Source organism: Nipponia nippon, unplaced genomic scaffold (assembly GCF_047370975.1).
Source record: "Nipponia nippon isolate SJK-2023a ecotype South Korea unplaced genomic scaffold, ASM4737097v1 scaffold_1, whole genome shotgun sequence".
In the NCBI taxonomy this organism is placed as follows: Eukaryota; Metazoa; Chordata; class Aves; order Pelecaniformes; family Threskiornithidae; genus Nipponia; species Nipponia nippon.
The window spans coordinates 70595579-70612334 of record NW_028262290.1 but is presented as its reverse complement, the minus strand read 5'-3'; the positions used below and the strand labels follow the sequence as shown (position 1 = coordinate 70612334).

At 41.3% G+C, this 16756-nt stretch overlaps 2 protein-coding genes across 6 annotated transcripts in view; one reads left to right on the top strand and one right to left on the bottom strand.

Annotated features, from left to right (window-relative positions):
• SLC6A18 (solute carrier family 6 member 18) overlaps positions 1–6419 on the top strand; it is a 30853-nt gene extending 24434 nt beyond the window's left edge. For 4 of the 5 annotated variants that reach the window (XM_009465901.2, XM_087759049.1, XM_087759056.1 and 1 more), the window contains exons 9-12: positions 364–568; positions 2250–2409; positions 4244–4406; positions 5549–6419. In XM_009465901.2, the coding sequence (XP_009464176.1) occupies positions 364–568; positions 2250–2409; positions 4244–4406; positions 5549–5761 (741 nt within the window). In that variant the 3' untranslated portion in view covers positions 5762–6419. Of the gene's footprint in view, positions 1–363; positions 569–2249; positions 2410–4243; positions 4407–4500; positions 5525–5548 lie in introns of those variants that run through there. The other variant, XM_087759042.1, reaches the window with a different exon arrangement.
• A 258-nt stretch (positions 6420–6677) lies between these two features.
• TERT (telomerase reverse transcriptase) overlaps positions 6678–16756 on the bottom strand; it is a 39675-nt gene continuing 29596 nt past the window's right edge. Inside the window, exon 16 of the mRNA XM_087759013.1 lies at positions 6678–12427. Within this exon, the coding sequence (XP_087615139.1) occupies positions 12324–12427 (104 nt within the window). The 3' untranslated portion in view covers positions 6678–12323. The remainder of the gene's footprint in view (positions 12428–16756) is intronic.

The window sequence follows — 16756 nt, the reverse complement described above, 5'->3', positions numbered from 1 at the left end:
AGTTTTTAAAAAAAAACACACCATATTTAAGATGGTATTAGCAAAACAATTGCTATTTCAATTACAACTCTCAGATCTGCTTTACTCTGGACCCATCTCTCTGCGCAAGCTAAAATCCTGCTCTACGGATTGTCTATATGTCTCTGATAGATCGTTTAAAATTAAAATCCCCACAAACATTCCCCACTACCTGTTTTCTCAACTGCTGGCTGCCAGAGCCCCACAGGCCCCACAGAGCCCCACAGGCTGACCAGCACCCTTGACTCCAGGGGAAAGACAGAAGCGTATTATAGTTCTACATGCATGAGAAACTACATTTAAGCCATTATAATGCGTGTTTTTATCTGTTTGTGAATTCTGCAGAGCGTATCGGGAACGGGCCTGGCTTTCATCATTTTCACTCAAGCCATCATTCTAATGCCAGGCTCCCAGGCCTGGGCCATCCTGTTTTTCATAATGTTGTTCAGCTTGGGCCTGTCTTCTATGTTTGGGAACATCGAAGGAGTCTTCACTCCTCTTCTAGAGCTTCGAATTATATCTAAATCAATACCCAAAGAGCTATTATCTGGTAAGGTATTTGCTTTGCTTTCTTCAAAGAAGGTGGCTTCTTTATAGATGCGCAAACTACCAACTGCTTAACAAATATCATAGAGGGATTAAGAACTGGTAATATTAAATTAGCTATCTCATCGTGTTAGCAAGGGCAGTGAATTGTGTTTGCAGAAGATAAGCACATAGATGAGCAGTTACGGGGGAAGCTGTCAGATGACAGTATTATATTGCCCTCGCCATTTTTTTTCTTAGATTGCAAGAGCTGTTTCAGTCTGAGAAAACTTTAAATTGCTATTCCTGGAGTCAAGTTCACTCTGAGCTGTTGTAGACATCAGGAAGAGCCTTGACTTCACTTAAGCCTTTAGCAGCTAAACAAGCCAATTTAAGGCAACCAGTGACATCAGCTGGTCTGCCATAACCACCTGCGCATGAACTTACCATGTTGTCACAACTGTCAGATAGGTCCTTCACCGCTATTTCATTCAGGTTTATGCTGCTACGGATTATTTCACATTTACTGTGAACACGCCAGAGTAGAAAATTACCACTTGGAAACCAAGGAACGAGTGTGTGCGATCCTGCTCTTGCACCTAAACCGGAAGCTTTTCAATCAGAGACAGTTACTGAGCCCAACCTGCTCCTCAAGAACCAGACTCAGTGAGAGTCCGAGAGATCCTACTGTGAAACTGGTCCAGAAAAATTGGCCTAGAAAAATTTCTGGCAGTTTGAAGTAATGGATTAACACTTCTGCAATGTGCCCTTTTAAATTTTTCTGGGGAATATTGCTGCTTTTTTACAGTCTTCCTGTAGCATCTAAGTTATATCCTTCTCATTTTACAACCTTTTATGTACAAAAAAAATTATTTACAACTTGATGAGGTAACCATATTATTTTGAAGTTGATTTTCCAATTGGGAGATTTTTTTTTAAAAAAAAAAAAAACACAACAAACAAAAAACCCAAAACAAACAAACAAAAAAACAAAAAAACAAAAACCCACAAACAAACCAAACTCTGGAGCCAATTTTATACAGCATTGAACCAAAGGCCATCTCAGAGTCAGAAGCGATTAGTAACACAGCACAAGGACATACAAATTGATTTGCAGCCGATGTCTGCATCCAACAACACTTTCCCTTCTTCCCACTTTTTCTCTGTTACCCCAAATCCATATCTTGGCTAAAGGGGAACTGACGGTACAGAAGCGTGCTGACACCTAAACCATACACGCCAGGACATAAGGGACATACGCATTTGTAGCTCTGGGCCCTTTGAGGAAATGGCGGGCAGAAATCCAGGGAGCCCTTACACTTCTCAGGTGCTGGCTGCCTGTGCTTTAAGCCTATGACTGCATGGAAATGAGGGCATTTGAAACTCACTATATCAGTCAAAAATTAACGTAGGGCAATAGCATAGCACAGCCCAGGCTATTTGCTAGAAGTACTAACAACTGAAGGATGCTCTGAGTCACACGAGTGCATTCCCCCTACAACAGAGTGGTGCCTCTTGGCCAACACACAAGGGAAAACTGAGTTTGGGAAGTGATTTTAGCTCCCCTAAGGAAAAAACAGCTTGTTGTAGCTCTGTAGAGGAAGAGAGAATAAAAACCACTAGAACAAGAGCAAAAATAATTTAGAACAAAAATATACCCGGTTCAGTTCAGTACTCCAGTAACAACGATACCTTTTTCGCTTCAGGTATAATATGTCTAATTTGCTTCCTCATTGCTCTGTGTTTTACGCTGGGTTCGGGGAGTTACTGGATTGACATTTTTGACAGCTATGCAGGCTCATTGCCTCTTCTAGTCATCGCTTTCTTTGAAGTGACTGGGGTTGTGTATGTCTACAAAATGAAAAGGTAAGTTGGAAACAGATGGAATTTTTTTCTCATAAGAGACAAATCCATTTTCCTCTCCATTCATGGTATGTCACAATCAGGTATACAATATTAACTTATTTCTGTAACACCTACCAGTTCTGTGAATGTAGTTATCGTTCTTTGCATCGAGTCTCCTATATTTGTAAAACAGGATGGATAATCTCTGCATAGCACTTAAGGAAGGGAAGATCCTAAGTTTAAAGCTAGAAAGTCAACAAGCATTGTAGTTCTTTGGTCAAGAGGAGTTACACTGTCTTTCAAATATCTCCCTGTTACTGCCCTTTTGTTTTGTATACTCTTGTATTTTTTGTTTACCATTATTTTTTTCCCTCAAACTTCATAGTAAGCCACATGCAGTAACTCCTCCCTGTTGAAAGGCTCCACCTGCGTGCTGAGAATCTCCGCAGTCATAGACACCAATTAAATTTACTCTTTAGTTTAAAAGCTTTCCTACATCCTTCGTAATTGTAAATGCCAGAAACCTTACCTCATTTTGATTTAGAATAAACCTGCCTTCTCTACCCAGGGCTCTTCCAATGCAGAAATTTCCCCAATTCTCAGTAAAGATTAATCTTTTCCCCTCTATAACTTACTCAGTTACATGTTGGGACTTCACCTTTCCAATTTTTACTCTGGTACTGGGATCATGAAGGTCCTGATTTTTTGTGGACCAGTTTGTACAATGTATAGGTAATGAACTCCTGTTTGGCCAGTGCTGTTGCATATCAAGGTGTTTCAGTATCATCCCAACTTAAGTCTTACCATAGGGTACGATTTTGAAAATAAGAAACTGAAGGGAAAAAAAAATCTTCCTCAATTACAGCTAAAGGCTCTACATTAAATTTTTTAGATCCACTGTTAAGAACCTTGGAGCATTTCCCATGTTAAATGGTGATAATTCCCAGGCTATATCGCCATAAACAATTTCACACATCCCTCCTGCCGCACACACAGCTAGCCTCAATCTTCCATGATGCAGAAGTAGCAATAAAATATGATTTCACATGCTACAACAGACTCTGGATTCCACAGCACCTGTATTTTCTTTGTTGTTCTAGTATACATATACTTTTTCCTCTTTGTTACTATGGAATATGTGCATAGTCAACTCACTTTTTCCTAGTTCTCAACAGAATTTCTAATATCTTCAGTTAGGTTAACAGAATTGAAGACAAAGCTGGTGTTTGAATACACACACACAAAAATCACAATTCCTACTCCAGATTACAAAACTCTTTCCAACCTGACAGATACAGGTTATCATGTAATTATCAAACTCAGAACCATATATCTACTGCACATTCAGTGTACAAAACTGTAAGAGGTATATGTAAAAGATCAGCTCCATGTCCAAATGACTGCCACTACTGACTGCAGAGGAAGCTGGCTCAGGTTGCAATAACTTTGTCCCTGACCTGATCTGATTCATTTGGTGATGGATAATTCAGACTTCTTACTAACAAGCTATGTTTGTTCCCTTGGCCATTTTGTCTTTTCTAAATGTTTGAATAGTTCTACAGAACTGCCATAATATTTTCATCACTCACTTATGGTTAGAAACCTTAGACTAAGTGCTCAGGTAAAGTAAACTGACAATGTAAACTGATCATTCATCCCTGGTAGGGATCAATAAAGACCTACTTTATTGATATTATTATTTACTTAAGTCAGTAGTGAGTTATTGAAGAAGGGTATGGAATAGAAAAGATTTAGGGAGCTGTACCATGTGTTTAAAACTTATAGAAAAATACAAAAAAGTGAAACTGTTACCACTTAGATCTGACATCATCATAAACATACCTCCTCTTAAAAGGTTCAGTAAAGATGTGCAATGGATGACGGGACGAAAACTCAATCTCTACTGGCAGATCACATGGAAGTTTATTAGCCCTCTGCTCCTGCTAATTGTCTTCATGGCCTTTGTTACTCTTCAGATACAGAAGCCGCCAAGCTATGCAGCCTGGAACCCTAAATACGTATGTTCCCAGATATTTTCTAAACTTTTAATAAATGCAAGAGTTGTATACTTTTCTCCCTTACCAGATCCTTTAAAATCATTGCTATCTACAGCTTACCTACATAATGCAGCCTGAAGTAATGCAATGCTCAGAATGAGAAGGCTCCAGTATGCACAGAGGTTACACATACTGAAATGCTATCCTGTTAACAGGGCCTCTTCTTGAGAAGACCCACATACGCCGTGCTCCATATTTCTTTCTGATGTGCGTAAGGTAGAGAACTGTTGAAGTGAAACGTCTCACAGAGACTCTGAACCTACAGGGGCTTCAGAGGTGGAACAAATGCATGAGCAGAGCTTTAGAGCTGCATAACAGATGCTGGGGCTGAAAACATTTCTCAGTACGAACTACCAATATCACTGGGGCCCTGATGAATATATGAATGTGTAACTTTGACAGACAGGGAGGAAGGCAGGCAGTGGTCCGAGAACAGTGTTGGTTAATTCAGCATCAGAGGTGTCGATGCTGAGAACATTTGATCTGGATAGCATTGGCTCACGTCAGCTGCAGTTTCTTGGATACCTCTCAAATACACCCTGCGTAGCATTTTGAAGATCGATTCTGGCCTTAAACTGCACGAGGATTGCAGTCACCCTCACAGAAAGGCATCAGCCTTCATAGTGTAAACATACACATGGACTGGTACCTCAAGAAAAAGCTCTCTGCTCCCAACAGTACATACACTAGCAGTGTATCCTCCAAACACTATTATGTATCTATCACCCCAAAATAAAACTCATAGCCACGGACTTGCAGAAAGATCGTGCTTGGTAACTGCTGAAACCAGGTAAGCTTTAAGTACTTACAAGAATAATCAGAGCTTAACCAAGGGAGGGTGAAAGTTTGAGAACTCCTTGGGCAATCCCTGCATCCGTAGGAGTATCTCACACTTCCAGCTATAAATCTTTGAAACTATAAAACACCTACAGCCATCTTTAGACCCACGAGAAGGGTATACAGAGGACATGGCCACTGAATGCTATTGTTGAGCAAGAGTATTATCCTTACTCTAACAGCGTAAGAAAATGCATATGGAAATCATAGCAAAATGTAATTGTACCTACCAATTATTTCTTTTGTTTCTTTTTTTATCTCCACAGGAAGGCTTCCCTACGAAAGAGGAGAAAGTCTATCCACCTTGGGTACTGGCAATCTGTGTGCTGCTAGCTGTCCTTCCTTGTGTGTTTGTACCGCTGGTAGCACTCTTCCATCTGATCAAACGAATGCGCGGGAGCGAGGACCCAAGCTTCGTACCACCAGAAGTGTTTTCGTGTCAGGGGGCTAAGAGCAACTTTTCTCATCCAAAAGAATAAATACCCATTGTATTTGTCTGTAAGCAAAAATAAGACAGCCTTTGTTAGACATGATTAGCTGTAATATGGTATCATACAACCCACCTGGTTTATGCAGTTCATATGCTTACAGCCAATCACTAGCACTCTATAAACAGAGCTGCTACGTTTCCTTTATTTTCAACCAATTTCACAACTGTTCTATTAATCTTGTCCCTCCTACATCCTGTCCTGAATCCTACATACTGAGCAAGTACCAGCCCCATTGCTTTAACCCTTTTCATCCATCACCAACTTCATGTCTTTCTCCAGCCAGACTGTAAACTTGGAAAGCCTGCCAGTTATTGCATGTGTCCTCTGTCTTCCTTCACTTCTCTTCTAAATAAGCAGTCTGTTCCTAAGGATCAGCAACATAAAAATTGAGACACAAGCACCTACACTTTCATTCACTGACCCCCTCCTCTGAGAGATGTAGAATGCTTGCTCTTGAAGAGCAAGAATTCCTCTTGTCCGCTACACCCTAGTTTTTGTAAATCCCTACAAACATTTAAACAGCAGTTATTTTATGATTATTTGATAGTCTCGAGCATTGCAAAGAGCAAAAATAAAACATCAGCAGTTAAAAGAATGTATGTTAAGTAAATCTGAGTAAATAATTTTGCACAAATCTCTTACCTTAGCAGATTCCAGAATTTATTGTAGTGGAAAATACTGTGAAAACAAATGTCCCCTTTTTTTTTCCCCTTAATTTCTCATACTGAACACAGTAATTCAACAGTGTAATAAAAGTGCAGATGTATGGAAGCCTCTCAGTGTGCTGCAACCTTACATGACACAGCAATGAAGTTAACCTTTGCTTAAAAACAGGTTTTCCCGTACTTGCCTGCAGATCCTGGCCACTGTGCAGTGATGGGAGATGAAGATTCCTTTTGCAAAGATACTTGAGCAACCAGCAGCCTCTGAAAAAATATAGGGAAAATATGTGAGGATAAGGTATGACAAAGCCTTTAGGCTGAGTAATTAAGGGACTCAGGAAAGGAGAGGAAGATTAAGGAAAACGGAGGCAATTTCAGTATTCAGCCTTGCAACAGGTTATGCACTAGTAGGGCTTCATAACGGGTAACAGGGATTTGGCCACACAGTGGAGATGAAAGAGACCAACTCAAACTCTGCAGAGGAAAGGCAGTTACCTGACTCCTGGAAAGGGGCACATGGGGAACCGCAAGCCTGGGAGGAAGGAGGGGATGATTTTTATCTTGATGCTTAAGGAAAGAGCAGGGTAAAGAGAAAGAGAGAGGTGTTCTGGGTTTTTTTAGATTTTTCTTTTTTAGATTTAGTATCCCCCTCACACAGCTGCTGCTGCAACCGTCTGTTCTGCAACTAGCCTGGACAGTAAGACTCTCCTGGAGCAGTGATAGTACTAGGAAGAGCGGCATCCAGTCTGTCACACCAGATCCACCAGAGGATCAAAAGCACACCGTGCCTCTGCCTGCTGGGAGGAAACGCACGGGTAAACTGCGTGCGCAGCAGTTGCCTCCTGGCCCTTCCACGATGTGGGATGACTAGTATCACCTGCAAAACAGTCAAGTGCCTGGGCTGCACATGTTTTTATTTCTGAGAGCCATGGACTTGGCCAATGGCCTGCATGATGATGTCCAGCAGCTCCCCATGGTAGCCTGCCAACAGCCCTGGCCCTTCAAGTCAATAGACGGGCAGGGTACCCCCGCATGGAAACACAGCTTCTGTTAGCAGAAACCTCAAGTGACAAAGGCCCAAGCAAACTTCTTGATGTTCTGCAGCTGTGCACTGTGAAGGCTGTTGACAATGACACGGAAGATTTCAATTGCCACTCTGCCTGTCGCAAATTAAATTTGAAAGGTTATGAATAAAAAAGGCTTCCATAAAGAGTGAATAATCAAAAAACTCCAATATAATTGCAATTTTGAACATATCTTCATATAAAAGCTGTAAATACATAAATAAGAGTTTTTAATTAACTAAAGGGCACATGCTATAGTCATGTCTCTGACTACAGATAGCTAGGTGTTCCTTGAAAATCATATATGCAGAGTACATGCACCAGGTTTAAGCATGTGGTCAGAGATCTGCTCTTGAAGAAAAACACATCCAACTAATACAGACACAAGCGGAGAAAATAATTTAATTACATATACAAGACTTTCAAGTCTATAAATCTATCTCGAGTCACCGTCATGGCACTCACAGACTTCTTGACTTTTGAGCTGCCCCTTCCCATTCACCAGAAGGGAGGCTTCGTGCGTCGCCGGACACACAGTTCAGCCTGGGGCGGGACTCAGGGGGAAGCCAATTTTCAGCTCCAGTAACTACAACTCATGGCAGGGAAACGCACTAGCTGAAGTTACTGTTTAGCTGAAGTAGGCATGCAGAAAACGCGTTGAGCAGCTCTTGCAGGAACATCGCTTTTCTGTTCTCGGTGCACTTCCAACGTGACCTCTACTAAAATTCCTGTGCCAGAACTGTAGCCTTATTCCAGTAAAATTAATGCTACAGTCTTCCCCTTCCTATTCATATGAAGCGCAGCATCTTATCAGTATTTTTTTTCTCTTGAATAGCATGACTTTGTTATTTGAATAAGCATGTGCATGCAGACAAGAAACTGAATCTGTGTCGATGTCTTACATACTAAGCACTTTCTACTTCTGCTCACTCTCCTCCCAATCTTTTATCAGCATATCCCATCAGATCTCCCTTGCTACAACACTCTGCTGTGAACTCATACCGTTATGACAGACAGACTTTTTTAGAATTGTCTAGGCTGTGAGGACAGCTGAGATTCTATGGGGGTAAATGTGTAAAGGACACAGACACAGGCATGGCGATGTTCAGCCTTAAGCAGGATCCATAGCCCTAAGACGAGGAGCTCAAGTACCTCTTACAGGAAAAAGCCTCAGAAGGAGCACTGCAACAGCGCTATAAATAAGAAAGCATCCAAATTATCATAAAACAGTGAACAGAGAAAAGCTGCAGAGAAAAAAAGTATATTCCGTCTGGAACACAGGCAGTTCCCTACGTTGCAAATTTTTTTACCTACGTCAAATTGAGATTCACAGTCCATACTCCCCTCCCAAAAGGAAGAGAAGGGGAGAAGGATGCGTTTGATGGACGCATACAGATGCTACAATTTCCTCTAGAGGGGCTTCTGTCCAATTCCTCCCTTCCAGCCCTGCAGAGACACTAAAAACCAATTTTCAGCCCTATCGCTCTTCCTCCCCCTGTAAGGCCTCCAGCGCTGACTTGCACAGTGGTTTGCAACACTTGCAACATAGGCTGCCCAGTGCAGTTACGCTGAGTGGCTTAGCTCTCCGACTCTCTACTTACCTTCTCCTAAATACTCAGACAATCTTAACCTTCACCCCAACCCTCAAATCTTTTGCAATTTTCCCAGCTTTCCAATGACTGCCGAAAATCCACATTACAGGTTCAGAATGCTCCCAAGCTAATTCTTTTAACATTTCCAGGTTCAAGTTACTCAATCCACCCAAACGTTTCCTGTCAGCAGTTGCTGTTTAACATACTACCTTGCTACCAACTGAGTAGAAAATATTTTACCACCATAATACATAGCACTATTTCTTTTAGAACAGTTCCTTACAGAAGTAGCTTTATGGAATATTTCTACTTTCCCCAACAGTTATAAACACCTCATTTTAGAGCATTAAATCTATGTCATTGCTATGGTTAATCTATTGCTTACACATATGCTCACAGCATTTTTTTCCAATTGTTTTCCATTTTTTCCAAGGCACAGCAGCAAGTAAGTACAGGTCTCCAATACAGACTGCCAGCTCTTCTTTAAATTTCCAAATTCTCCATTTGCTAAAACACATACTAGTTTCAGCCTTATTTTCACTTGCCTTCTTGAACGGAAGACATTTTTACATGAAATAGTCTTCTCTTATGATTTCTGCATTGTGTTTGCACCTGTTTACAAATAGCCTTCAGAAACAGCAGTTACTGACGACTCAGCAAGTAGTTATGGTGAAAGGCAAACATCAGCTCAGAGAACTGCAGCGTTACACTTCATACATTTTTACAAAGTTACACCTTCAACTGAGGCCACATTGGCAGTTTTTATTATCACAGTATCCACTGTGATACAGAGCGGAAAGGGGCTAATCCAAGCGTCAATGAAGTTTACATTCCCTGCATTCTCCATGTTAAAGCATCCTGTGGAAGCCACACAAAGAAGCAACGATGCTGGAAACAGGACCCGCTGTTCTGAGCCTTAAGGTGGAAACAGCTCCATCCTTTTCTGTAAGGGAGCTTGCTGATAGACATTAAAAACCGCTGTCTTTAACATTAAAACATACAAAATAAAACAAGGTATGTCTCAGCACACATGGAAAAGTCTAACTTCAAAGGCTTAGAAGCAAATCTATCCATAACTACCATGTTCTTGGATGAGAGCAGAGAGGTGTTCTTCTAGTCCTCCCAAGCCCACCTATCTGCAATGCTTTCTGAAACACTGACCAACTCACCACAGTTCTTGCTCCAGTTTTCTACCCCCATTATCCAGGACACTCTTTTGATCACCCTGGAAGTTTGCCTTGGGACAGCTGTTCACTGCAGAAAGGCTCCCTGCTCTTCCCAGGGGCCTGGCCTCCCCGTATGGATTTGTGCTGTAGGATCCTGGCTCATGAGGTATCCTTCCAGGCTGCCCAACCCCTATTCCAGACCGTTCTTTCAGAACAGGCATGCTCGCTGGCTCTCAGGAAACGATTGGGCTCCTCTGCCTCATCCTTCTTCTGAAGGTTCATGCAGAACACTAGGACCAAGTAAGCATGCATTCATCCCTACTGCTGCCCACCAGCACAGCCTTCTTCAACATGACACACAAAATGCACAGGGCCTGTGCAGGAAGTGGTAAGGAGTCAAAATTTGTATCACCCACAACTACAACAGAAGGAGAGGGGAAGAGACACAGGTAGGAAGGAATGCACAGCTGAAGAAAGTCTGGGTAAGGAGTGAATGGCCACAAGTAGCAACAGCTCCAGCCCAAGAGTAGGAAGTTCTCCAAGTGCTCAAGTCTCGTCCCTGCCAAGGCCTTCGCTGGAGCATCTTGCTGCCTCTTCCTGCCACATGATCCAGTAAAATAAAGCTTCCTGCGCTGCCAGGCCTCTCTTACACGACAGTGTCCATGACAGTGTTTCGCCACACCAGTACCACTGCAGAACATAGAAGGGGATGGGGGGTTTTAAATGTTTGAGCTGCTGGCTGGGGAGTAACTGAGCTGTTCTTCATCTGTTCTCTACTCTAGTAGGAGCAATTGTTCCATGGCTTTTTTTTTAATTTTATTTGTAACTGTGCCACTTCATAGCAAAAAAAAAAAAAAAACCACCAACCCTGTATCAACGACACTGTGTACATTTGACAGTTTGAACTGAGCTGTGGTGTTAATGGACAGACTGCAATACTGCAAATAGGCTTCTAGGAGCTGTGTTACTGATCCCTGTGTGGTGGTGGTCTGTCATCTTTTGAAAACATCTACTGAGTAACATTGCCTACATCGTGTTTCACTCCAGCAAGATGTCCTCCATCTACTTTGATAAAACCTCCCAGCAGCTGCTATTTAGCCTATAACAGAGACAGAAAAATCCTAATAAAATAGCTCTACATTAGACCAATGCAAATTCAACACACGAGCCTGGAAGAAAAAAAAAAAAAAAACAAAACCAAACCAAACAAACAAAACACATATGGGCAGGTTTATCAGAGCAGCCACAGAGCAAAATTCAGCCCTGCACTACACGCAAGCACCAGGGCTAGACAGTACCCTCAGTAATATTATAGAGCCAAAGCGAAGCCTAAATAAAGAACAGAAAATGCAGACTGAAGAGTAATCTACTCAGTATATTATTTAATCAGGAATTTTTGTTTTCTAGGTATAAATGCACCACCATCATTCTATATCACCAAATGTTCAAAATACATAAAACATACATTAAATATACCCAGCTTTGGCATTGAAATGTTGACATATATTAGTTGTGTTCTCCAAAGCATAAAATCTCTAACTTGTACACTTTGATAGTAGTGCCATGAAATGCATTTGGCCTGCACAAGTTACTGTCTTTCAGGACATAACGCAGCTGTCTGGGATGTTGAAGATTACTATAAAATAAAGGTATTGGAGACAAGCACGAATTATTGCAATTAACCAGACAATTTATTACAAAAAAGTCTGCAATGCAGAGAAGCAAAGAACATGCTGAAGAAACAACATGCTGAAACAAGAAAGTAGATCTGTTTGCACAGAACATAGTTTAATGATGTCTTCATCAAGAAGATGGGAATTACTGAAGGAAACCAAGTCAATTACTTCAAACAGCCTGTGAACTTACAGGCAAACACAAACGAGAAGGTATTAACAAAATTGTCTGCTCTTTTTAAGTCCTTGTGTGGTATCTGAGAAACAAACATGGAAATCTTCTCAGTGAAGTTGCTTTTGGTCCACTCTACCAAAATAAATTGATGAGAATTCATCTAAAGACACAGCATTTATTTTTAAACCTGGAAAAATCATGAAATAAACCTCAGTCAGCTAGTCCAGGATAGCTTTGAAATCTTGACAAAGAGATGGTTCTGTCACTGTCTTCAGTAGTGCCATAGTATCCTTTGGGATCTTCCTGAATAGCTGCATCTTACCTGCCAAAATATCAGAAACAATTCATTACTACTGCAAGTAACTAACAATTCTGTTTTAGGGAAAATACTAACAAAGGAATAAAATCAATACTGACTGAATCCAATTAAAAATATGGAACACCTGGAATATGGGGATAAAAGAGCTATAATAAAATATGCTAGTATTCTTCCGCACTTAAATCAGGCTAATAAATAAAAAGATTAAAAATTGTTTGTTACAATATTAACAAACTAAGATAACCAAGGAGCAAATTCCTCCTACTACGTCCTTGTAACACTTCTCTGTTTGCATTTAAGAATTTTAATTTTTTTTAAAAAGTATAAGACTATTCAATAACTATATCCACCAAAAAAGGCCTTCTGTCAAAGCACAGTTACTTTGAAAGACCCTATTTTAAATAATACTAAGGACAAGGGAGAGGTCCTTATCTGGTTGCTAATGTTTACCTACAGCAGGAAGGTATTCCCAAACTGTTTCTTTTCCCCTCTGTTTTCAGATATGACATTAAAGTAGCCTATGCTTGGAACTGACATATACAAAAAGACTAAAAAAAAAAAAATAAAATCATGTGGAAAATGCACCTTTGGCTATAACACTGGCAACAGCAACTCTCCCTGCTGTGTTTCCTTGTAACAGAAGAGAGGCTAACTGGAAAGCCACACTTAAGGTGGAAAATTCTGGAGACTAAACGAGGCTCTTAAATCACAAATGAAATTTTTATAAGAGGACATAACAGTTTTGAAACACAGAAGGTCACCGAGTCTATCGTCAACAGAATTATAAACAATAAAAAGGACTTTTTAAAGATTAGAAAGAACATGTAAAATCCTAGCAACAGTTTAAGTCCGTTACCTAAACAGAGCTGTCAATGGTGCAGAAAGGCAGAAGTACTCAATAAACATTTGCTCTGTATTTGGAAAGGAGACAGATGATGTATTTATATCTTATCATGATAAGGAAAGACTCTTGCTCCTTTCCCCACTGGTAATCATAGGAGGGATGTTAAACAGTAACTATGTTTTAAATACTTAACTCTGAACAATGACGACAACTTGTACTGACAAGCCCCTGATGTTGATATTTAACAGGTTTTGGAATAGTGGGAAGAGCCTCCTCCCCAAAACCTACGAGCTTGATATCGATTCCCACAGAGAGTAATGGAAAGGCATGTGCAAGGACACAAGAAAAAAATTAAGTTTATATCAATTCCTGTTAACAACATGGTCTTACAGGGGTAGCAGGTTTTATACAGCTGATACAAACTGCAAAATTACAACAAAAAGTGTAGTTAAGTCAATGCAGGCCCTATTACCAGCTTTGGTTATCTCTGCGCTACAGATTGCTGTGCCATATAGAGATACTGAGCTAACTTTACACGAACACACCTGAGAACCAGTGACTTCCCTGTCACAGCTACTCTGAGATCTGCACATGCTACCTGATTTCCAGAAGTAAGATAGAACTTAAAATACAGTGTTTAAAATTAGCTCCAGTACCTCTACATAATGCTCAGCTCTGTGGGAACCTCTACAGCATGATGCTCTGATTACAGTAACATTACTCAGGAAGAAGTCTGATGCAGGCCAAACAAAACTAACTTGTAAGACTGAATAAAAAACTATCTATCAATGTCTCTTTAAATGGATTTTAGTGGGTTCCTGCAGGATCACGAGACTTAGTATCTTACTAAATTTGGAAGAAAATACAAATATAAACACCATGTACAATCAGGTGACTGAAAAAGAGCCTTTATCTATGATCGGAGATCTTGGAGACATGGAGATAATGATGCATGTTCACACCAAGGGTATGCATATGACTTATCACTACAGATCACAAGATGCCTTTGTACAGCTTTACAGTACCAGCACACTGATGCCTCACCTTCCCTCCTGCTCAGCCCCTAGGTGGTGCCTTCTCAGTTCCTTTTCATAAACAGTTTGAAATGATTTTTAAAACCTCAACCAACTCTTAAAGGAAGGAGAAAGGCAGGTGGGAAGCAAATACACATGCAGTCAAAGCACCTCTCAAAATTACAGTCACTGTTAAGTATTCAAGTTGCATGACAAGCCGACCTCAAACAGCTACCCTCCTGCCAAACTACCTAGTAGATGTTTTGAGGCTTTTCATAAAAACAGCAACTACAGAAGTGCTCCACCAAGTATTGTATCAACCCTTGCAGCACAGGTGGAACAGGGCTAGTGGAAGTACAGGTAAGATTTCAGGGGGCGATAAGCAAATGGAGATCTCTCAGAGATGGCATTTGAGTTACTTGGGCCCCAGTGATCTGCTGACCCATCACAGCAAAAGCTTCCATCTTAAAAGTTTCACAGTAAAAACAAGTCACAGCCTGCTAACTGTTTAGGCAGCCATTAAGCAAAAATCTCTGAACCCTTGATCTTTCAGCAGAAGTCTCAGGTATTTCCAAAAGAAACCGGGCCTTGTAATAAAAAGAGAGAGTTGTCTTGACATTATGGATGTGAAGAACAGATTCTGCCTCAGAGAAGGTGAGATTTATCAAAGAATAGTTAGACATTACTCTTTTCAAGAGAGCATCACCACTAATTGTCTGCTTGCCTTTGGACTCTTCCTGCTCCACCCCCACAATACTCAGCAAGTACAACACTAATAGTTCTCCCCAGGAATTTAGGAAGCAAGGTTATTCCATTTCTGCAAGGGCAATTCTCACTGCCAGAGAAGCCAACTGATAGATGGTCAGCTTTCCCTTCTTGGGTTAGAAACTGCACATATAGGCTTAGGCCTGGACCACACGCAAGTTTCGGGTCAGTACTGTGGTTAGGCAAGGGGCTGTACGGGTGCAGCAGAAGGAACCTAATGGCAATCATTATTCAAACCAGGAAAATCCCACCTCTACTTCCCAGCCCATCTTCCCTGGTATTGTGGCGATGTGATTCTGTGGACAGCAGAGACCACTGTTATGGCAGATGAACGCACCCACGGAAGACAAGATTCTGCTGAACAATAAAGCCACCTGGGGCTGCACCTCCACCCTGAATGTACCATCAGATTCAACAGCAAAGCATGCACAGAGAAGGACGGGGGAGCTTTGGCTTGGATTGTGGTCTGCCGGTCAAAGATCCCAAGACCAAAGCCTTCAGCATTAGAAATGAAAACTCAAGATGTGCTCTATATGGATGTTAGAGAAGCGACACAGCTCCCAGAGAAGCTATTATCCTACTGGGTGTGACTGCTGCATTCGCTGCTCAGTTCTCGGTTTCTGTCCTCTCCCAGTGAAGCAAACAGCCATCTCTTCCCTTCCTGGAGGCTGGCCTGCTTCCCCTGGTGCTTCTCGAAGGGCTGAACAGAACCGGCTTCTCAGCAGCAGTGATCAGACACGGTGCTTCTGGTTTTGGTGTCAGTAAGTAACCCTGAGAGAAGGAGCTTCTCTGGGAGAGGCTGCTGGAGTTATGGTCCATACAGAAAGTCCATAGCTGTCAGAAACGCACCTGGTGCAACCCCAACCATCAGTTTGTTTCCTGTAAATGTTTAAGTGTCTTCTTTGATACATTCACACTGCACCACCAAAAAAATCAGACTGCTTGCACTCAGGCGTTGCTGCAAGCCTTTGATATGGGAAGGAAATGCTTACTTCCAAAAGCAGAACTGCTCTGTTTTTGGGGCACTGGGCCTCAGCACAGGTATCAGGGGATGCTTGTGACACGTTTCAAATCAAATAGGGGTTATTCTGGAACCAGACTAAAGAATTTCTCGGTATTATATAATAAAACCGCCCAAGTCATGACTCATTCAGAGTGCGAATTACAGAGTCAGAGTTGAGAGTCTGGCCTTCACTGCAACTAAATTCAACACTAATGGCCACTTCAGAAAAACCTACTGCTGTTCACTTCTAATATCTTTGAACTGAAAATTCTATTATTTCTGTGGCTGGCCTGGGGACAGACCACACAACTGGTCAAAGAGAGAGCTCCCCAGAGGCCAGGTACACAGACAGCTTCTTTCACTGAGCAGAAGAAAAGCCAGAGATTTGCCAACTGCTCAACTCCACTACAACAGAGCAGATGCAGCATGGCAAGTGCTTCTGTTTCAAAGTGACGCCGGTGACACTTTTTTTGGTAAGAGTTTACATTGCGGGAGAACTTATTTAGTTGCCAGTTCATCTACATTTTTAAAAATAGAAAACTGAGCATTCATATTTCATTTAGTTAAACCTGCTGAGAATGCTTGTATGATTCACCCAATCTTACTAAGCTTTCTGAACTGTACAAACTTATTGAGTGCCAATTATCAGCAACTGTCCCTTAAATGCAGTGCTGAAAATCATACCATTTTAATTTGCCTACTTATAC